The 22,432-nt window shown below is 41.5% G+C and overlaps 1 protein-coding gene across 1 annotated transcript in view; it reads left to right on the top strand.

Moving 5' to 3' along the window:
- The first annotated feature begins 373 nt into the window (after positions 1 to 373).
- parp1.L (poly(ADP-ribose) polymerase 1 L homeolog) overlaps positions 374 to 22,432 on the top strand; it is a 35,886-nt gene continuing 13,827 nt past the window's right edge. Inside the window, 11 exon segments of the mRNA NM_001088102.1 lie at positions 374 to 516; positions 3,158 to 3,320; positions 5,684 to 5,799; positions 8,747 to 8,961; positions 14,550 to 14,649; positions 14,910 to 15,026; positions 15,851 to 16,027; positions 17,148 to 17,289; positions 19,582 to 19,722; positions 19,875 to 20,114; positions 20,711 to 20,779. Of these exon segments, the coding sequence (NP_001081571.1) occupies positions 397 to 516; positions 3,158 to 3,320; positions 5,684 to 5,799; positions 8,747 to 8,961; positions 14,550 to 14,649; positions 14,910 to 15,026; positions 15,851 to 16,027; positions 17,148 to 17,289; positions 19,582 to 19,722; positions 19,875 to 20,114; positions 20,711 to 20,779 (1,600 nt within the window). The 5' untranslated portion in view covers positions 374 to 396.

The following is a 22,432-nucleotide window of genomic DNA, read 5'->3' as shown; positions in this document are numbered from 1 at the left end:
AGGCACAAGGCTGCAGGCTGAGTTATACAGGTCAGGGGAATTCTTAAGTGACTTTTTGTTTCCTCATATTCAGATGTTCTGCTATTTTGTCACTTAATACTCTCACATAGACACACAGTTCTCTCACACGACCCCAAAACAAAATCCTCTGATGAACACAGTTTAGTTGGGAAAAATTACATCACGGAAACCCCGCCCAGCTACTTACGCCTTCTGTACCAAGACACGTGCAATCGATCGACCTGCCCCGGATGCCAGCCAGCAAAGAAGACTGACGGTGCTCTCTGGTGGCGATTGCTCCTGCCTGTTCTGTTGTGTGGCGGGCTTGGGGCTGCACGTTGTTACTGTAAGAGCCAGTGTGTTCCCTGTGCGCCTGATCCTCTCCTCTCTGCAGCCATGGCCGAGGCCTCCGACAAACTTTACCGGGCTGAGTACGCTAAGAGCGGCCGCGCCTCTTGCAAGAAATGCGGCGACAACATCGCCAAGGAGTCTCTGCGTCTCGCCATCATGGTGCAGGTAGGGCCGGGCTGATGTTGCTGCATGATAGCGATCTTTGCCCAATGGCTACCTAGTGTGGCTCACAGCATGGCCAGTAACAGCCACTTTGCACGTTAATAGCCCTGGGATCGGAGTATCTGGGGGTCACTATTGAAATGATCTTATGAAATAGAATAATTCCGCAAAATGGGTTTTCCCAGTGGGGATCAGTTAACCCTGTGTTTTTTCATAGATGGGAATTTCCCCAGTTGGGGTTACTTGATACAAGACTGTAATAGTCCCAGGCTGTACTGGTGCATGGTGGGGTCATGGTTGTGTGTGGCAGGGTATTGCCCCAGGTTGGGGTATATTGGGGCAGGGGATAGATAACATTATACTCTTAAGTTTGTGCCCAAGTTTGGGGCATATTCAGAGCAAGAATAGGATAACCCAGAGCTGTATGATTAAGGTTATTGCTTAAAGGAGAAACAAACCCCTTATTAAAAAACCCTACCCCACATAACCCCCCCCAGCCTAGCTGCCCCCCCTCAGGCAAATGCTCCAATTGCGCATGCGCCGCCCCGCCGGTCTCATTCTCATATTACCAAAGAACCGGAGGATGGCTGCCGTGAACTCCGACCCCTGAATCTGCACCAAGGGCTAAGTAAAAAGTTAGGGGCATTTGCCGGGGTAGTAACTAGGCTGGGGGGAGGGTGGGGTGGGTGGTACGTTTTATTTTTTCATTAAAGGGTTTGTTTCTGTTGGCACGGGGTAGGTTTGTTGTTATGCTATACAGTAGGCAAAAAACAAAAAATGCAGCTCATCTTCAAATTTCACTTAAAACCAGTCGGGTGCATGTAGGTGTGGCTTGTTTCTCATACCAAACACATTACCCCAACACTCCATTATATAGCTTTAAGAGAAAACCAGAAGCTAATTTTGCACACATTGAAGGGCAATTACCTACATTTAGTAAAAAGAGACCCCTGTAGTTGCTTGACTTGTACAAAGTATGTGTAAACTGATGCTTCCCCGTCAAGGCGCAGTGTCCAATGCATCAGTCCTCATTAAGTGAAAAAAAAATTAAGTATTTTCTTTGCGGGGGAGAAAGACCATACCTGCTTCTCTCAGTAGGTAATTGCCCCAGGTCTGAGGAACTTACTGCAGGCATGGATTGTTATTACACTATACTAGGTTGTTGTCCTGTTATGGGGTATTCTGTTGCAGGCCCAGCCTGGGGAAAGTTATAGGAAAGAAGTATTTATTTTGCCTGACAAATGGGGCCTGTGTGCTCCGAAAGCTTGCCATAGTTACTTATTCAGTTAGCCAATGAAAGGTATCACCAAACTTTACATTTTCTGCATTTTTTTTTTCAATGGCTAACACGGTACAACCTCTTAAAACTAAGGAAAGAAGGAGGGCAATTGCTGGTCTTTGCCTCAGAATGGGGCAGTGTGGTACCAATACTGGGAATAAAATAGATCCGATACCCTGTTTATTTCTATCTCCCCAGGGAGGAGCCAGGGCAATTCTGGATATTTACATACCCTTCCAAGAGCTGCTCAGCATGGAGAGTATTTGCCCCTGTCTTCCCAGAGGTTGCAATGTGCCTGGTTTCACAAAACTTTATGGTTCCAGGGGCCAGTAATAAGGCTATTGACATTCTCCCCAGCAAGCCACTCTGAGCCCTGGGGGGAGTGTCGGGGACAATTGCTTGTGCTAAAGTTTCTTCTGAAGGCTGGTGTCATGCTGGCTACTTTATCAGCCCCTGTGGCTTTACAGCACCCACCCCCTTCATTCATGGTTACTGTGCTGAAAGCCTGTGGTCTGTGCGGATTTTGGCAAAAATGAGGCTGGATAGTAGCTATACCCTCATATTGTATTGTCTAAGGGCAGAGACAAACGAGCAGATTCGGGGAGATTTAGTCGCCCGGTGAAATGCCTCCTCGCTGGCTAGAATCTAAATTGCCGGTGCGATGGCACTCGGAACGCTTTGTTTTCCGAAGTTGCCTCAGGAAACTTCAGTCGACTTCGGGAAAACTAATCGCTCCGAGTGCCATCCCACTGGGGATTTTGATTCTAGCCGGCGGGGAGGAAGTTCGGGGAGATTAGTCGCCCGAAGAAGAGGCGTTTTTTTTCGCCAGGCGACTAATCCCCTCCTGAATCTCCACGCGTGTCTCTGCCCTAAGGGAAGTTATATGACTCCTCCCTACCCATATGTATAAATACAAATATACAGACAAGGAATGTTCTGGAGTCTTGCGCTGCGACTGATCAGTGATGTTCCAAGCACAGTTCTAGGCACTTGGCCAGATAAACAATTTAGCTTTCATTTTTATCCGCAGCTTCCTCTCTCTGGGGGGGGGGGGTGTCAATTGTATCTATTTCACTTAAATATAATGTACCCAATAGAAATACACTGTGGCCTTCTGGTGTTCAGTCTAACTGAACACAATGAAATGAAAGTAAAAGTATTTTTACAAAACTACACAAATTCTTTGTCCTTTAAAACATATGTAAAACTTAAACTGTAGAAAGCTTGATGAAGAACACAAATCCAATGGGGGGCAGCTCTTATCACTTTAAAATATATACATGGACCTTTCCCTTTAATATATATGTAAGTGCTGCATGGCCAGTTGTGCAATGAAACTTAAAGCTCCTGTTTTTCTCCCCCCAGTCCCCAATGTTCGATGGCAAAGTTCCGCACTGGCATCACTACTCGTGTTTCTGGAAGCGTGCCCGAGTCTTATCCCAAGGGGATATTTATGGTTACACAGAGCTCCGATGGGAAGATCAGGAAATGATTAAGAAAGCCATTGAAACTGGAGGGGCTGCTGCAGGTAATGTTCCTTTATGTGCTCTCTGTGTAATGTCATGTATATACAGGAGATATTTCAGTATATGTGCCCTATGTTGTGCAAAGGCAGAAATATAAGGAGACTAGATCTGAGGGCAGCTGATCTCAGACCATGTAGGGGGCAGCTTTAGTTTAGGAGTGATAATGATCTCAGTGTAAATACTCCCCCTTTACTCCTCATTGTTGTCTGTTCTAACTAATGTATCGGGGGTGGGGATGTTCACTCAAAGGAGAATCTGATTAAATACCTTCTCCTCCCACTGTTGGTTAAAGGTGGCCATAGACTCAAAGATCCGCTCGTTTGGCGACATCGCCAAACGAGCGGATCTTTCCCCGATATGCCACTAAACAGCATGGCTATATCGGGGGTAATTGAAACGTTCGGCCGTATGGCCGAACGATCGAATTACGATACGCCAAGGGGCTCCGACGGGTCGGTCGGTTAAAAATCCAACCTTCCCGATCGATATCGTGGCCAGATATCGATCGGGAAGACCCGTCGGAAGCCCCCATACACGGGCAGATAAGCTGTCAAATCGGTCCAAACGACCGATATCGGCAGCTTTATCTGCCCGTGTATGGCCACCTTAAGGCTAAGGTCACACTGGGCGATAAGTCACCCGCGATTTTTAAAAGCGAGTCCTGGCTACAAGTTATTTGTTTTGTCGACACATCAGGATTCATGCAAATCACGAGCTAATATGTACACAGAGCGATTTGAGATCGCCTGTAGTTTTAAAACGCACAGAGACCCTTTTTGGAGCGATAGCTGAGAAATAGCATGTACATAGAGATGCACAGAAATCTCCCACAAACAACACAAAGAATAGTAGCCGCGATAATATGGAAATTTTCGCGCTGACGTCAAGACGACACGTGACAACGCTACGAGAGGTCGCATCAGTACAGACAAACAGCGTATGGACATAGCGCACAGCACTATGGGATGATAATCGCTTCCTGGTAAAAGTTGCTGTAAAGCTGGCCATAGATGTTGAGATTTTTAAAAGATCCGATCATCGTGAGACCACGAAGGGGAGCTGCCTGCTTGGCCCTGCAAACATAGATAGATTGCACGGGGACCGACAAAGATTTTTTTAACCTGGTCAATCAATTTCCTGACAGATGTCGGCCGAAAAATCGTAATCTCGTTCTGCAAGAGAAATCTTTGCGTCTGTGGGGACCTTAAGTGGGATCCAGTGACAAATAAAAGCACAGTCCTATTTATTGTCTTTCTGTTGAATCAGGAAAATATATTCAGTGTATTATATAATAAATAGAGAGACCAGTTGGGTAAATTATGCCTATTATTATTATTCTTTATTTATATAGCAGCGGCACATTTCCTTAACTTTTTACAGAGATTGTTTTTTTTTTATTTCCATCAGTGCCTGCCCCCGCAGAGCTCGCAATCTAAAGTCCCTATCACATTCACACACACACACACACACACACACACACACACACTAGAGTCAGAAGATGTTTAAACCTGTCTGTTTTTTTTTTTTTTTTAGTGTGATTGCTGTGTCTCCTTAAAGGGATACTGTCATGAGAAAATGTTTTTTTCAAAATGCATCAGTTAATAGTGTTACTCCAGCAGACTTCTGCACTGAAATCCATTTCTGAAAAGAGCAAACAGTTTTTGATATTATTTAAGTTTTGAAATGTGACATGGGGCTAGACAGATTGTCTGTTTCTCTGCTACCCCAGTCATGTGACTTGTCCTCTGATAAACTTCAGTCACTCTTTACTGCTGTACTGCAAGTTGGAGTGATATCACCATCTTCCCCCCCCCCCAGCAGCCTAAGAGCAGAGAGACACGCTGCGTTTAGGGAAAATTAGTCCGGCGATAAATATCCTTATCTTTGGGGAGACTAATCTGCCTGAACTGCCTTCCTGCCGGCCGGCATTCGGAGTGCTTCGTTTTCCCGAAGTTTTCTTCTGAGGCAACTTCGAACGACTTCAGAAAATGAAGCGCTCCAAGTGCCATCCGCCGATTAGTCGCCCCAAAGAAGAGGAGATTTGTCGCCGGGCGACTAATCTCCCCCCGAATCTGATCGTGTGTCTCTGTCCTAACAACTGAACAATGGGAAGGTAACCATATAGCTGCTCCCTAACACAAGATAACAGCTCCCTGGTAGATCTAAAACTCTCTCTCTCTTTCTCTCGCTCGCTCTCTCTCTCTCGTACAGGGCCCATTTTAACGAAATCTGGAAATGAAATTTTTTGCAGGATGTGATGTCATGAGTACATTTGGGGTGCTGTAAAGTCCAGTGCCTAGGGTGGCCCAAACTTAAATACAGCCATGGAGTCTGTGGTTAATCTGGTTGTGCTTTTTCCTGGCAGGAGCTGGAGGAGATTCCAAGGGGGGCAAAGGGGAGATGACTCTGAATGATTTTGCAGCCGAATATGCAAAGTCAAACAGAAGCGCCTGCAAAGGCTGTGAGCAGAAAATAGAAAAGGTGAGTGTGTGTTTAGCTGCAAAGCCGTGACTGAGAACCTGTTGCGCCGCTATACATTCCACATGTCAGTGCTGTCCCAGAAATTCCATGCCATGGGCCTTCTATCAGCATGAAGATGAACAAATAATTATTTTAACTGCAATTACAAACAAACTTTATAGGTGATGTTGATTATAGGCAGTTGATTAACAAATGTGGTACAAATATTTATTTTTCTATGGATGTTCAGTCAAATAAATACACAGCTGGTTTTGCTCATGGAGCCTTATTTATCTCTCTTGTGAGCGGGAGCCACCATCCCTCAGCTGTGGCAAAATGTGTCCACTTCAGTATTGGCCCATTGTACCAAGTTCTGTTTAAATGGGGTTCTGTGGAGAATTCTGCTATTTTCAGAAAGTACTTCCCCTTTACACTGTAGTACCGCTGTTCGGCAACCCCTTATCCAGAAAGCTCAGAATTATGGAAAAGCTGTCTCCCGTAGACTCTAATCAAATATACCAATTCTTTAAAAATTATTTTCTTTTTCTCTAATAATAAAACAGTACCTTGTAATTGATCCTTATTGGAAGCAAAACCAGCCTATTTGGTTTATTTCATGTTTACATGATTTTCTAGTTGACTTAAGGTATGAAGATCCAAATTACGTAAAGACCCTTTATCATTCTGGATAACAGGTCACATACCTGTTCCTAGCTTTTTCAACTGCAATAAGCTCCAGTGTCCAAAGTCTGAACAATCTGAATAATAATTTATGTGATATAACTGGTATTCCAGTCCACTATAGGGTAGTTTCCAATTACCCTTTATCAGTATTGGTCATAATTTCTCATTTCAGCCAATAGGGGTTGGTGCAAGCACAGTAGAATGCAGCTGCCATAAATCACTTGATCGGGCTGGCCCCGCGTACAGATTGGGGATTGTACCATCTGGTCAAAATTGACCAGATACTAACTTTTGGTCTTTTGAGTGAATGAGGACACTGTAATCTTTGTCACTGTCCATACACAGCCCTGGGCAGACATGCATTCAGTATAGACATTCCCCTATGGGGTTGGACACTGTTTACGCTTTTTATTTTGTTGAGATTTTTCCAGCTTTTTCTTTTACAATCATATACATAGATGATCATGGTAACATTGGTAATATCATTATAATACAATACTATAGAGGTACATTTTACCACTGTAACCTTTACTATGTCGTTTAACCAACCTGTGACCAGAGTAAGGCCAATAAGGAACACATAAAAGCAAAGGGAAAGTCAGAAAATGGAAGAAACATATAGAAATGTATATACATATAGTTATTATTGTTCTTGAGGGCAACAAAAAAATTGTGATTCCAGTTAATTTTGGTTTAAGGGGTTGTTCACCTTCCAAACACTTTTTTTCAGTTCAGTTGTTTTCAGATTGTTCCCCAGAAATAATTTTTTTTTTTAGTTATTTTCCATTATTTATTTGTTACTGTTTTTCCAAAATCTAAATTTGAATGTCTCCTGTCTCTGCTGTTTGAGTCAGGGGCAGACTCTGAACTGTTACAATTTTGCAACATTTCATTGATACATTTCTCAGCAGCATCAATGGAGTATTAATAACTATTGTATCAATTCTAACAGCTGCCTTAAAGGGGTCGTTCACCGTCAAACAACTAGTTGTTTTCAGATAGATCACCAGAAATATCGACTTTTTCCAATGACTTTCTATTTGTGACCATTTTTCTAATATTGAAGCCTTCTGAAGTAACTCCGATGGGGGGGTCGCCGACCCTGTAAACTGTTCTAAATTGATACATTATCTTTATCTCTGCTGAGCAGAATCCCTGAGTTTCATTACAGGCAGCTGTTAGAATTGATACAATAGTTACTAATACTCCAGCGATGCTGCTGAGAAATGGATCAACTAAATGTTGCTAAATTGTAACAGTTCAGTGTCTGCCCCTGAATTACTGAGCTGCCAGACTGAAACACCAGAGACAGACATTCAAATTTAGATTTTGGAAAAATAGTAAAAAATAAATAATGGAAAGTAATTGAAAAAAAGTCTTTATTTCTGGGGAACAATCTTAAAAACAGCTGAATTGAAATGAGTGTTTGGAAGGTGAACATCCCCTTTAATGAAACTCAGAGATTCTGCTCAGCAGGGTCAAAGATAAGAAATGTATCTACAACTGAATGTATCAATTTAGAACTAGAACAGTCTAAAGGGTCGGCGACCCCCCTCCTCCCAGAGCTGCTTTAGATGGTGAAAAATAACACTTTACACTTCAATATTAGAAAAACGGTGACACATAGAAAATCTAAAGTAATTGGAAAAAGTTATTTCTGGTGATTATCTGAAAACAACTAGTTGTTTGAAGGAGAACAACCCCTTTAATAACATCAACATGCCCATTTTTTTATCCTGTTTATGGAGCAGGTTTTTATTCCTAGCTTTGTAGTATTACAGCTTCTCTGTAAAGGAAATCAATGAGTTCTGATATTACAGGTATTTTTTCAGATTTCCAATGTTGGGCAATAATTAGTCTAGCAGCTCCCAGTATGTGGCCTACTAAGAGTCTTCGAAGCGTTTTCAACCTAGATCTAGGTTGAGTGATGGGCAATTGATGGTTTCAGCAGCAAAGAATAATTGGTTATAGTATTGAATAGTAAGCCAAAAACTTGTGACCAATAAGAGAGTTGTTTCGGACAAGACCACCAGGTATGAAAAATTGTGCCAACTTGAGCACATTTACACCAGCACCATTTAGTTGTTTATGAATTTCGAGTTACCGAGATATACAATGTTTATTCTCACTGTCGCGTCCTCTTGCTGGAATATTTGCTATTATGGGATATAAATGTGCTTCTTCACTCCGGACTTTATTGTCCCTCGTCTCTTCTGATTTTACTTTCTCTCTCTCTCTCTCTCTCTCTCTCTCTCTCTCTCTCTCTCTCTCTCTCTCTCTATAGGGGCAGATCAGAATATCCAAAAAGAGTGTGGATGTGGAGCGGCCCCAGCTGGGGATGATTGATCGGTGGTACCACCCAGACTGCTTTGTGAGCAGCAGAGAGGAACTGGGCTTTCTTCCCTCCTACAGCGCCAGCCAGCTTAAGGGCTTCACCATCCTAAGTGCAGAAGACAAAGACTCCTTAAAGAAAAAGCTTCCAGCTGTAAAGAATGAAGGGTATGTATTGGAGATATATCTATCTATCTCTATATCTATCTCTATATCTATCTCTATCTATCTATCTATCTATCTATCTATCTCTATATCTATCTATCTATCTCTATATCTATCTATCTATCTCTATATCTATATATCTATCTATCTATCTATATATATATCTATATATCTATCTATCTCTATATCTATCTATCTCTATATCTCTATATCTATCTATCTCTATATCTATCTATCTATCTATATATCTATCTATATATCTATCTATCTCTATATCTATCTATCTCTATATCTCTATATCTATCTATCTCTATATCTATCTATCTCTATATCTATCTATCTATCTCTATATCTATCTATCTCTCTATCTCTCTATCTCTCTATCTCTCTATCTCTCTATCTCTCTATCTATCTCTCTATCTATCTATCTATAATATGTGTGTGTTGGCTATACCTGCATACTGTAGTGTGTAAGGGAAGCAAAATGGTAACTCCTACTCTAATATAGATTATATGTTGTACGTATAATAATAATTTGGTCACTAAAATTCCTGGTGTTGCTGGTCTTGCTTTGCAGATGGATTTTCTTACCGTGCACTAGATAGATAGATAGATAGATAGATAGATAATATAGGGGGAGAGAGAGGAATTTTGTGGGCAAAATATATTTCTTGCCCTATGATAAATCAGCTCGATCGACTAAGGCTGCTCTAGTTTAAAGGACAAGTAAACCTTTAAAATAAGTAAATGTAAAATTGATGAGCGTGCTATTCTAAGAACTTTTGCAATTGACATTCATTATTTATTTTCTTTTTTTTCCCCAAGATATTAAGGGAAATATGTACTATTAATATGAATGAATTTTGTTACAACTGCACCACCTGCTGGTCAATTTCCCACCAGTCTGACCACCAAGTAGTCAAGGAAGTTGTCAGGAGAAAGATGTTCTCTCCTCTGATGTTTTTCTGCTTAGGAAAGATTTGATAAAGGTTTCTAATTTTTTTTCCTAAGTGGAAGAGCATCAGAGCAGCCTCTTTCTTTCTCCTGACAACTTCCTTGACTACTTGGTGGTCAGACTGGTGGGAAACTGATCAGCAGGTGGCGCTGTTGTAACAAAATTCATTCATATTAACAGTACATGTATCCCTTAATATCTTGGGGGGGGGGAAAGAAAACAAATAATGAATGTAAATTGCAAAAGTGCTTAGAATAGCACCCTCATCAATTTCACATTCACTTATTTTGAAGGTTTACTTATCCTTTAATGGGCTTCTGGTGTTATAGTGTTGTCTCTGCAGCGGATAAACACCTTAAACTTGTCCCTAAAGGATTTTAGCTTATAAGCATATACAATTGGATTGAGAGCTGAATTGGCATGAGATAATATTATCCCGGTGTCTACAAGGAGAGGAGGGATAGAGCAGCGCGAGCAGAGCAGGATCAGACCATTTACAACATGTAGGGGAGCCCAACACAGGACAAAGAGGAAGATGATGGTGAAGAGTGAAGTGGCTGTTTTGATTTCCCTCTTTAAGCCCGTCTCTTGCCTGCTCTCCATGTTCTCTGGAGTCGCTCTAGTTTCGCCATGGTTTATATGCTTCCTCACTGCTGAAAAGATGCGTGCATAAATCAGCAGCATTGATGTGAGGGGCAAGATGAAAAAAGTGAATGTAAAGAAGTAGAACATGTAAGTCATGTCTATCACTTGGGTGAACAGGCAGTAAGGGCTTAGAGGGGTTTTATGCCAGCCCATTAACGGCAGTAGCCCACTTAGCACCGATAAGAGCCAAGCCACAATGATAGATATGAGCGCGTTCCTTGGAGTCATAATGCTTCTGTATCGAAGAGGATTTAATATGGCCACGTATCTGTCCACCGCGATGGATAAGAGGTTTAGGGTGGAGCATATGATGAGCATAATTAGGATGCTGAGCATTAGGAGGCACAGTTCTAGGTTATTGTGTGGGTACCCAATGCTGGTCAGGATGGCACAAGGGATGGCAATTGCACCTACACACACATCCGCCACGGACAGAGACGTTAAGAAATAGTTGGTCACTGTCCTGAGCTTTTTGTCGTGTACGACCGCCATACACACCAGGAGGTTCCCCAGGGTGGCAGTTACTGCAATAATCATCTCTGCTGCCGTATAGGGAACATTCAGGCTAAAGGTGTCACTCAAGCCGGTGCCACTTGTGTTAGATGTAACTTTGGAACTTGCATTCATGGTTAAGATGATCACCTGCGGGAAAAGAACATTGCTAAAATATTTATAGGAGAAGATCATATACATTGTTGGCCTGTAAATCCAATAACTCTTATCCTTTACTAACGCATAGTGTGGTTCAATCCAGGAATGGGCAGGTTTTTAGGGTAAGGGCACGCGCTAAGATTTGGGGAGATTTAGTCATATTTAGGCGACTAATGTCCCCGAAAAGCCTTCCCATCGGCTAGAATGTAAATCGCTGGCGGGAATGCACCCTGAGCATTTCGTTTTCCAAAGTTTTCATCGCGCGACAACTTCGGCGACTTCGGAATAGCCAGCTGGAAGACTTTTCGGGGAGATTAGTCACCCGAAGAAGAGGTGGTTTGTTGCTGGGTGACTAAATTTCCCCGAATCTTAGCGTGTGCCCATACCCTTCAAGAAATTTAGGAAGACCAGGCCTGTAAGCACCCAAAACTGTGCCTTACATGCTTATGTATTATATTGGGTGGGTGTTTGTTCGCAGAAAGCAGTTCAAGGGGTTATTGATCTTTTAAATTAACTTTAGTATGATGTAGAGCGTTATAATTTGAGACTAATTGCAATTGGTTTTAATGTTTTATTATTTGTAGTTTTTGAATTATTTAGCTTTTTATTCAGTAGCTCTCCAGTTTGCAATTTCAAAAATCTGGCTGCTAGGGCCCAAATTATCCTAGCAACCAGCCCTAACTTTAACAAGAGACAGGAATATGAATAGGACAGGCTTGAATAGAAAGATGAGTAATAAAAAGTAGCAATAACAATAAATGTGTGGCCTTACAGCGTGTTTATTTGAGGGCGTCGGTAAGCCCCATTTGAAAGCTGGAAAGAGTCAGAAGAGGAAGGCAATTCAAAAACTATAAAAAATAAATAAATAAAAAACAATTAAAAAAAAAAAAGGAAAAGTGAGACCAATTGAAAATTTGCTTAGAATTGGCCATTCTATAACATACAAAAAATGAACTTAAAGTTGAACCACCCCTTTAAGCAAACACTGTAGTAAAAAACCGTTCCACCAAAGGAAAATGTCTCTCTTAAAGTGATACTGACACAAAAACTTTCTAAAATATGAATGTACATTAAAAGTTACCTATAGATGATGTTGATCGTTTTTTGCTGAGAGTCTTGTTTTTGCAAGTTCTTTTTAGTTAAAGTTTCTAGACCTGACTTATTTTGTCAACCTGACAATCAATGTGATAGGGACTTGTTTCCTGGCCCTATTCCTTTCTTAGCATCTCACCAGCTGTGAATGCAGTGACACAATCACAGATTTACTAATAGTATCATCAAATGCTCCTCCAATGGTTTAATACTGCTAGTACTGGTACTGAAGCTCCCATCCTATTGTTACTCTGTGACCCTTGTTATAATGTTTGAGCCCCCGGCTATAAAAAAATGTTAAAGTTCTGCATAACTTTCTTCCGCTATACAGGTATGGGATATGTTAATGCGGAAACCCGTTATCCAGAAACCTCTGAATTACGGATAGGTCATCTCCCATAGACTCCATATTATCCATATAATATAATAATCAACATTTTAAATAATGATTCCCTTTTTCTCTGTAATAATAAAACAGTAGCTTGTACTTGATCCCAACTAAGATATAATTAATCCTTATTGGGGTCAAAACCGGCCTATTGGGTTTATTTAATGTGTCTAGTAGACTTAAGGTACGATGACCCAAATTATGGAATGATCTGTTATCCGGAAAATCCCAGGTCCAAGTCATTTTGGATAACCGGTCCCATACCTGTATAAATAAATGATGATGATCCTGTTACTAATAAGTGAATTACTTACAGATTTATCCTGCTCTTGTTCCTTGTATCTGGCATATGTATCTGGCATATATATATATACAGTTTACCCGCTTGGCATAATGAGGTTACCAGTATCACTCACCTTATATATATATATGCTCAGCCCTCGGGTGTAGCAGCACAGCTGTTGTTGTCTTCACGCCGTGAAGGTGTTAAAAACAAATTTCATTAATTACCATCTTAATTAGTTCCATCACAAGACTAATATACTCCCTTGGCTTTCTCTTGGAGGTGGAGGAAAATGAAAACAAATATAGTGTTTCCCATAGAGGTTAACACTAGAGAATTAGGCATAATTATGGATAGAGCTGCTGTTAGAGACTGAGTGTGGCAGAATCACGTGGTCTCGTTTGTAGGAATCGCTCTATGCTTGTCGTCTTAAGCTGGCCATAGACGCAAAGATCTGATTGTACGAATCGAGGATTCGTACGATTTTCGGATTGTGTGTGGAGAGTCCCGACATTTTTCGTCCGGCGGAGATCGGTCGTTTGGACAATCGGACAGGTTAAAAGATTTGTCGGCAGACGATTTTTCTGCATGTATTGCCAACCGTACGATTTTCAGAGGGAGACTGTCACCAGCTTTGGTCGGACATAACTTTCGTACGATTGCTGTCAGGGGCAGAACATCGGCTGATCTGTTCTTTTGTACTTTATTTGATCTGAATGGTTAATGGCAGGTCAGGAGATGGGGGGAGTCCGATCGTACGATGATTTGTAGGATCGAATCTTAGCGTCTATGGCCAACTTTAGGGTAGTGGCACATGAATCTGGGCACTTGTGTGTCGCTTGTATTTGTAGATGAAAACATGGCATTAAAACACCTAAAACAGCTCCCTATAGACTTATTGGTGGTACAAGAGCTTGTCAGGTTCACTTTGGATTTGTTAGGCTGCTTGTGGTGCTGTGTATTGGGACATGCATTTTATAGTCAACAGACGTATAGTTATTTGTAACTGTGGCTTGCTGCAGCGTAAGGGCATAGACACACGGGCGACTAATCTCCCTGAACTGCCTTCCCCCGGCTAGAATGAAAATCGCTGGCGGGATGGCACTTTGAGCGATTCTGAGATTTTCATTCTAGCCGAAGGGAAGCCAAGTCGGGGAGAATGAAAATCTCCGACGGGATGGCACTCTAAGTGCTTCGGTTTCCAAAGTCTCCTCACAAGGAAACTTTGGCAACTAATCTCCCTGAATCTGCCCCTTTGTCTGCCATAAGCTCTGATACTGACTCCTGCTGCCTATTAATATTTCATAGCATTGGGTTCAGGCTTCACGCAGTCGCTTGCTGTGGTTTCAGTGCAGTGTATTCGACCCATGTCAGCTGAACGTTGAATAATTGGATGACCAATCCTTTATTGGCAATTAGGCTGTCGGGGGTTACACAAATGGAGTTGCAAAACTCCATATGACATGCAGCAAATGGTTTTGACTTCCCAAAAAAGTTTGCCTTGAAGGGGGCTGGTAAAAAGAGAGATACCCTTTTAGTTAAAAATCAAATGTCCTGGTTTCTGTTTTCCTATTTAGGAAGAGGAAGGCAGATGAAGTGGACGGACATTCCGCTGCAACCAAAAAGAAAATAAAGAAAGAGAAGGAGAAAGAGTCAAAGCTGGAAAAGCTGCTAAAGGTTGGTTGCAAATGTCACTTTACTTTGGCATAGTCGGTGGCAGGTCAAGACTAGCAATCTGTCTGCAAATGCCAAAGGAGCTGCTGCTTTAGGATATCATCACTATCATTGTTGCGGTTTGGGCCATTTTTAATCACCCTTGAGGGGGTGCAGAGATTTCAGCATGCCGTGCACCGCTGCTTTATACAAAGTGTAGTGTTTTAGAGGGCAATGCTGGCAGGTGTGTGCTAAGTTAATGTGTTGCCCTTTGCTTATTACAGGAGCAAACGGAGCTGATTTGGCATATTAAGGATGAACTGAAAAAAGTTTGCAGCACCAATGATTTGAAGGAGCTTCTCATAGCCAACAAACAGCAGGTGCCGTCCGGTGAGACCAACGTAAGTAAATGAAATTCTCTTCTACTTGGTCTGAGGTGCAGCATTGGTGGTAAAGAGCAATTGACCTTTTGTTTAAAGGGGAACTTTCGCGAAAATAAAAATGTAATGGAAGATTCCTCTTACTGGAATAAGTAACTTAAGAAATTACTACAAACAAGCAGAGACAATTGATAAAACACTTGCGTGTGCATATATCAGTCGTATAATAGCATCTTGGCAAGTTTCCCTTTTAAAGAGGAACTACTTTGAATATTAAAATGTAACATTAGCTTCAGCATAGTGAAATAAGAAACTTTCTAAATACAATCAATTAAAATTTCTCTACTGTTTCTGAAATAATCAAAGTTTATCTTCACTATTCCTCTCTCAGCATCTGTTTCTCCTCATTCTGTCTTCATGCAGGAGTTGGATGTCGGATGAATGATCCAATACATCTTATATGGGGGGCTTCCTTTCCTAGCAGATGTATTAGAGCTCACTCAAATAACTGATTCCAGTACAAACAAAATCTAAAAAAATAACTGCCTTTTGCACAAATTCTGCATGTAGTAAGTCATGATATCTGATGATTTTAATAGAGTGAGCTCTTATACATTCTAGGCAAGTGTTTTATCAATTGTCGCTGCTTTATACTTTTATAAATATATTTGTTTGTAAGTAGTTTCTTAAGAGAAGGCTCCACCTTTGATCTACGCAGCAGGCAAAGAGTTAAAGCAATGCAGCCTGCATGCAAATATTATTTTGTGCTCATCTGTGCTTTGTGCATCTTCCTAAAGTGCATTGCAGTTATTTTCAGTAAATTTCCCCTCTCTGGGCTGCTACAGATTGTGGACCGGGTATCGGATGGCATGGCATTTGGAGCGCTGCTTCCATGCGAGGAATGCAGTGGGCAATTTGTTTTCAAGGGCGACGCTTATTATTGCACTGGGGACCTCAGTGCCTGGACAAAATGTGTTGCTAAAACACAAACTCCCAACAGAAAGGATTGGGTGACACCAAAGGTGGGTGGCATTTTTTTCTTATTTTCCTGCAGAAATGTTTTGAATGTTTATTTGGAAATGTCCCGTTTTTAGTTTTTTTTTTTTATTTTTTTTTTATTTATTTATTTTTTTTCATTCAGTCTAGATATAACTTACAGGGCCTTCAGAGCAATCACGCATGTAGTGGTCCTGGCATTTTGTAACCCAGAAAATGTATAGCTCCCTATTTGCACCTACGATTCCAGGCCTTTAACATCAATGGAAAATGAATAGAAACGCTATTTATGCTATTATCCGTTATCTGGAAACCCGTTATCCAGAAAGCTCTGAATTATGGAAAAGCCGTCTCCCATAGACTCCATTTTATCCAAATAATCAAGATTTCTTTATTTTTTTTTCTCTGTAATAATAAAACAGTAGCTTGTACTTGATTCCAAACTAAGATATAATAAATCCTTATTGGAAACAAAACCAGCCTTTTGAGTTTATGTTCAGTTTACATGATTGACTTAAAGGAGAATCCAACCCCCCATACAATAAAACCCATTATCCCCTATTCTACATAGTCCCCCCGCTCCTGCCTGCAGTGGTGATAACTCCAGTAATTGCTCCATATCTTGTAATTACCCCTCGTTGCAGGGTAAGCGCAGCGGAGCTCACGGGCGTCATCTTCTTGTCTTCGGTAATCTTCGGTTCTTCTACCTTCCCTTCGGCTATTTCCATCACTTTCGGCAAATGCTCAGTTGTCCGGACCCGGAAGATTGCTTCAACTGCGCATTCGCCAATATTGCGCTTACTTTCCGAAGATTACCAAAGAGAAGAAGATGGCGGCTGTGAGCTCCGCTGCACTTATTCTGCAACGAGGGGTAATTACAGGATTAGGGTCAAGTACTGGAGTTATCACCTGTGCGGGCGGGAGCAGGGAGTGGGGACTATGTAGGGTAGGGGCTAGTGGGTTTTATTATATGGGGGGTTGAATTCTGCTTTAAGGTATGAAGATCCAAATAATTACGGAAAGATCCATCATATGGATAACCCCAGGTCCCGAGCATTGTGGATAACAGGTCCCATACTGTACTGTTCTGGACTTTGCCTGTAGTTCACACAGTTACAGACACTGACCCTTTTTCTTAATATTCAGGAGTTCCATGAAATTCCTTATTTGAAGAAATTTAAGTTCAAAAGACATGACCGAGCTTTCCCTCCATGTGCTGCTCCTACACCTATCAGCCCACCAGCTGCCCCTGAACCGAAACCGACTGTGGAGGAAACTTTTCCTGAAGGTAGAGTGGCAAGTTAAAAGCCTGTTCACTTGGCAGACTGTCCAGTGTCAACCACTAATTTTATCTGTTTTGGGTCTGTTCTAAAAACCATTTTAAAGGCACCAAACACTTTTTTTTTTTAAAATTGTTTTCAGATTGTTCACCGTAAATAGATTTAAAAATCTATTGCTTTCCGTCATTTTATTTTTTACCGTTTTACGAGAAATTAATTTTGAAAGTTTCATGTTCCTGTTTCAGCCTGGCAGCTCCGATCCGGAACTGTTACAATTTTGCAACATTTAGTTATACATTTCTCAGCAGCATCTCTGGAGTATTAGCAACTATTGTATCAATTCTAACAGCTGCCTGTAATGAAACCCAGAGATTCTGCTCAGCAGGGACAAAGATAAGAAATGTATCAACTAAATGATGACTAATTGATTGAAAATTTTTTAGAACAATTACTCTCATTACTCTTTAGAAAGTGAAAACTTAAAGGGCACCAATCATAACTAAAATCATTTACACTATATGAAAGTTCAAGAAAACCGATTTTTAAAACAGTTAGAATTGTTTGTATAATGTAAATCATCAACTCATTATTCCTTCTGCAAGATCTCCCCTATCTCCACTGCAGTTCTAGCTGAGGCAGCCATCTTGGATTTCATTGGCTCCTCCTACCTATATCTTCCCAGCCAACTGTAGCTCTAAAATCTCGCACATGCTCAGTTGAAATTCCTTGGTTTCTTAGCAACAATTTTCAAATCAGCCAAACCTCTGCTGTTCAGTCGTGCTGCCACCTGTTGGAAGTTAGTGTGTGCCCTTCATTTGCATAATAACATCACCAGCAGGGGACAAGATAGGGAAATCTCGTGATACTTCTAGTGGAGGAGTTTACTAAAACAATTATGGCATTCTGGGTAGAATACTCAAGGCAGTGCTACAATCTGATCATGCTCCTGAAATTTGCATGTTATAGTCTCTGTTATAGTCTCTGTTATAGTCTCAGTATGGACTCCCTCAAAAAACTATATACTGTATGTAGTTTGATTAAATGTGTTTAGGTGGTACTGGTCAGATTGTTAATATGTGTTTGATTTTGGCTGTGATAGGTGCCCTTTAAACTTTCCACTTCCATATTGGAAAAACTGTCACATGTAAAAAGTAGTTGAAAAGACTTTCCGCTGTATGCAATAAAAGGCACCGAGTCTGCCCAGGAACAGTAACCCAGAGCAACCAACAGGATCTTTCCTTTTGGGACAGGTGACAAGTAATTTCTACCTTCTTATTGGTTGCAATGGGTTACTGCTCCTGGGCAAACTTAGTGCATTTAATTACATAACCCCCTATATCTTTGGTGAGCTATTTAAACCAACTGATCTAAAATAAAAAAGTGTTGGATGATGAACAGCCTACTGAACACTACTCGATCTAGTTCTCATACATTGGTCAGAGAGCCAGCTAGTTACTGAGCATTGCCGCTCTAGAGGAGTCCAGAACAGGGTAGTCGGGATAATGACTCTACCGAGAGGTGTTAATTCATAATATAGTGGCGGGATTCAGAATTGTTTTCCTTTTTATCGAGCATGGCCGCAATGTATTAAGGCAAAGACACACGCTCAGATTCAGATTAGTCGCCCATCGAGAAATCTCCTCTTCTTCGGGGCGACTAATCTCTCAGAACTGCCTCCCGCCGGCGGGATGGCAATCGGTGCGCTTCTTTTTCGAAATTGCCTTACGAGGAAACTTTGGGTGACTTTGGAAACGAAACACCCCCCCCAGTGCCATCCAGCTGTTGATTTAGATTCTATCCAGCGGGAGGCAGTTTGGGGAGATTAGTCGCCCCAAAGAAGAGCCGATTTATCGATGGGCGACTACTAAATCTCGCTGAATCTTCGCGTGTGCCCTTACCCTTAATCATTTTAGTAATCGATACAATGTGCAATTTAGTTTTGGGGTCAGCCTAAATTTTTTTTCTCTTCAATTTTATTGAATTTTGAATATTTGTTAAAATGTGTTACATATTGTCATAATTAGATAATCAAACTATTATCCATTTGGCATGTACATTTCTACATTATCATGTGTCGTCTCTTTTTGTAATGTCAACACAATAAATGAAAAACAAAAAATAAACTGTAATAAAAACTTAAGTGAAGAGAAATACAATAATAAAAAGAAATAAAACTGTACATACGTTTGTTACATTGGATGTTTACTTGGTTCTTAGGTGGGTCAGCCTAACTTATGAAGACATTACAGGTTACAATTTCTCATTGGCATATAATTTATATTCTCTGTCTACCTCATTAGGGAAACCTTTAACCAATACGAAGGTTCTTCTTATTGGAAAGCTATCAAAAAACAAAGATGAAGTAAAGACGTTGATTGAGGGACTGGGCGGCAAGGTCGCTGGTTCTGCACACAAGGCCAATCTGTGCATCAGCACTAACAGTGAGTGTTTCCTCTCTTTACACACACTCTGCCTCCCCAGAGGCATTAAAAAACTTGATATGTTTGTATTTTTCATGCTTCTAATTAGCCTTCCAGATGGGAGTTTAGTTAAAAAAAGTTGTAATAACAAGGCTTGTGTTTGGTTGATACAGAGGAAGTTGAGAAGATGAGTAAAAAGATGGAGGAAGTGAAAGCAGCCAATGTGCGTGTAGTAAGTGACGACTTCCTAAAGGAAGTGGAGTCGGGGAAGAGCGTGCAGGAATTGTTATCCCAGTTTGGAATATCTTCATGGGGGGCTGAAATCAAGCAGGAGGCTGTGCAGCCAACAGAAAAGCAGCCCTCCAGTGGGCCCGTGGCTGGGAAGAGTTCGGGCAAAGTAAAAGAAGAGAAAGGTAAGCTGAGCAGAGAGATCCCCATTCTATAAAATATGAATGAGTAGCTCGGTTATCTTCTCATTGGGTGACAGATTGGCATTATAGGGCGAAGCTCACACCAGTCGGCCACTTGTCATCTGTAGCTCAGTCTTTTGAATCTGTCACCCTTCCCAGTGTAGAATGGGGATGGCAAAGCTTTGACCCCATGCAAGGTTATCACTGTAAGTTGGAATTAGTCAGTTTCTTATAAAATGCTTAATGATGCACAAGTATAACTGGTTTATGCACTGAATTGAATAGGCACAGCAATGTCTCCTGTCTGTGCCATGGTTACTACTGTGGGTAAAAATAAATGAACAGTTGAAGGTTGAGTGCAGCCTTCATCGCTTTGCAACTTGCACTATATCCTCAGGATCTGATCTGCCACAGGAACAATGTGGTTTTAGTTCTGCAACATCTGAGCAGCAGGTGATGGGTATATACTGTAATTACCCACTAATAATCACTGCTTGGCTGTAGCATGCCTCATTGCCTTTTTATCTGATTCCAATACAAACATTCATGGTGTCTTGTACCCATAACAGACAAGATAAATTCCCTTCCTATTCTTTCAGGGAGCAACAAGTCTGAGAAGAAAATGAAATTGACTGTTAAAGGGGGAGCAGCCATTGACCCTGATTCTGGTAAGTAAACCATGCTGCCCGCTGTTCTTCATAATAATATTATTATTATAAGGGAATCCTCTCTTGATTGTGCTTTCTAAAAAATGGCAGTGGATGCGGAGGGGCATATTTACTAATATTCGAGACAAACCGCAACGTAGATGTTGCCCATAGCAACAAATCAGATCTTTACTTTTGTTTTCTAACTTGTAGGTGACTGTTGCTATGGGCAATATCACTGGTGATGTCTGTTTCCAATGTTAATAAATGCACCCCTAAGTGTTGTAGTTATAAAAGACCTGGCGAGATAAAGCTTTAATGTGGAAACAAATCTAAACCCTGCAAACATGTTTGCTCCAAGGTACAGTTCCCCTTTAATATAATAATCTCTAGGTCAATGTTCTCAGTACTAAGCTCAACTCTTGCTGCAGAGGCTACCATGGTAACTTTGGTACTCAAGGGATGATCCAATGAAATTACCTGTTTTATCCATTCCACGGATAGAGACCTGGTTTCCCACTGTGGGTTTAGACATGTTTGGTGTTAGTATGGTGATCTCATTACAGTGAATGCAGCTGGCCCATTAGTTATACTGTAGTGTTAATTAATGTGGAGTTTCTTAGCCTTATGCCTGGGGACTTAGGATAATGTCACACAGGGCTGGAACTTGGCCTGCGGTTGTCGGCTCCTACACTGGAATCAGCCCCTTACCTTGCCTGCACCTGGATCCATTGGGTTTAAGTCCAGTGTGTCAGATTTCCAAGATTGTAGGAATATTCTCACCTGCAAACTAGTGATGTGCAGGTCGCATTTCCCTCAACGTGCACCCGACCAATACCTGCCCCCTGATAACCCAAACATGGCGTGGTAGTGATGTGCGGGTCGAGAATTTCTCAACCTACACCCAAACCTAACCCGCCCCCTCCCGAACCGCACCTGGCCCAGGCCGCTCCTGCCCTCTTTTTATAGAGCAGGGGGAAGAGCTCGACCTGCTCCCGAAGATTTTGTGCAGGAGTCGGCCTGGTACCGCCGGTTACGGGCCGCACAGCACTGCGGCGTGGCTCTCTCTCCGTCCCGACTCGCGCCCACCCTGCAGTGGTCAAGAAAAGGGCTGGGGCAAACTAGAGTTTCCAAATTCTGGCAACAGAAGCCGGCAGTGTGAGGTCGCGGGCGGGGAGAACAGAAGGGAAAGGTAGCCGTCCCAAACTCGCCTATGCCTCTGGTTTTGGGCCAGCCAGCATCACTGCTGCAAATTTGTAATTTAATCAGGATGGTTAAGCAGTCAATTGACAGCTCATTGTTCTGACTGTATTCACTTCCACTATACTCGTGAAATGGTGACAAAAGTGGCATTTGTAAAAAAAAAACACTTATTTGAAAAAAAAAAAAAAAGGTATAGTCTTTGTACTGCTTCCATATTTCCTGGTAAACGTTGGGCTTCTCTGTTCTCCAGTTTTAGGGATCTCTAAACCTCACTGCCAATTTAGCAGCTTATCGGTCTATGTATGGGGCCAACTCACCCTGTATTTGTCCTAAAATGATCCACACATCTGTGTCGGTTACAATATCCCCTTGCTGGTGTCCCCTCCTGACAAGTCTGTATAGGACCTGCATTATAATCTGGCTTTTTGTATCAGGACATTTAATCAGATCACAAATACCAATATGAACATT

This window comes from Xenopus laevis, chromosome 5L (genome assembly GCF_017654675.1).
Source record: "Xenopus laevis strain J_2021 chromosome 5L, Xenopus_laevis_v10.1, whole genome shotgun sequence".
Taxonomy (NCBI): Eukaryota; Metazoa; Chordata; class Amphibia; order Anura; family Pipidae; genus Xenopus; species Xenopus laevis.
This window is presented reverse-complemented; position numbering and strand designations above follow the sequence as displayed.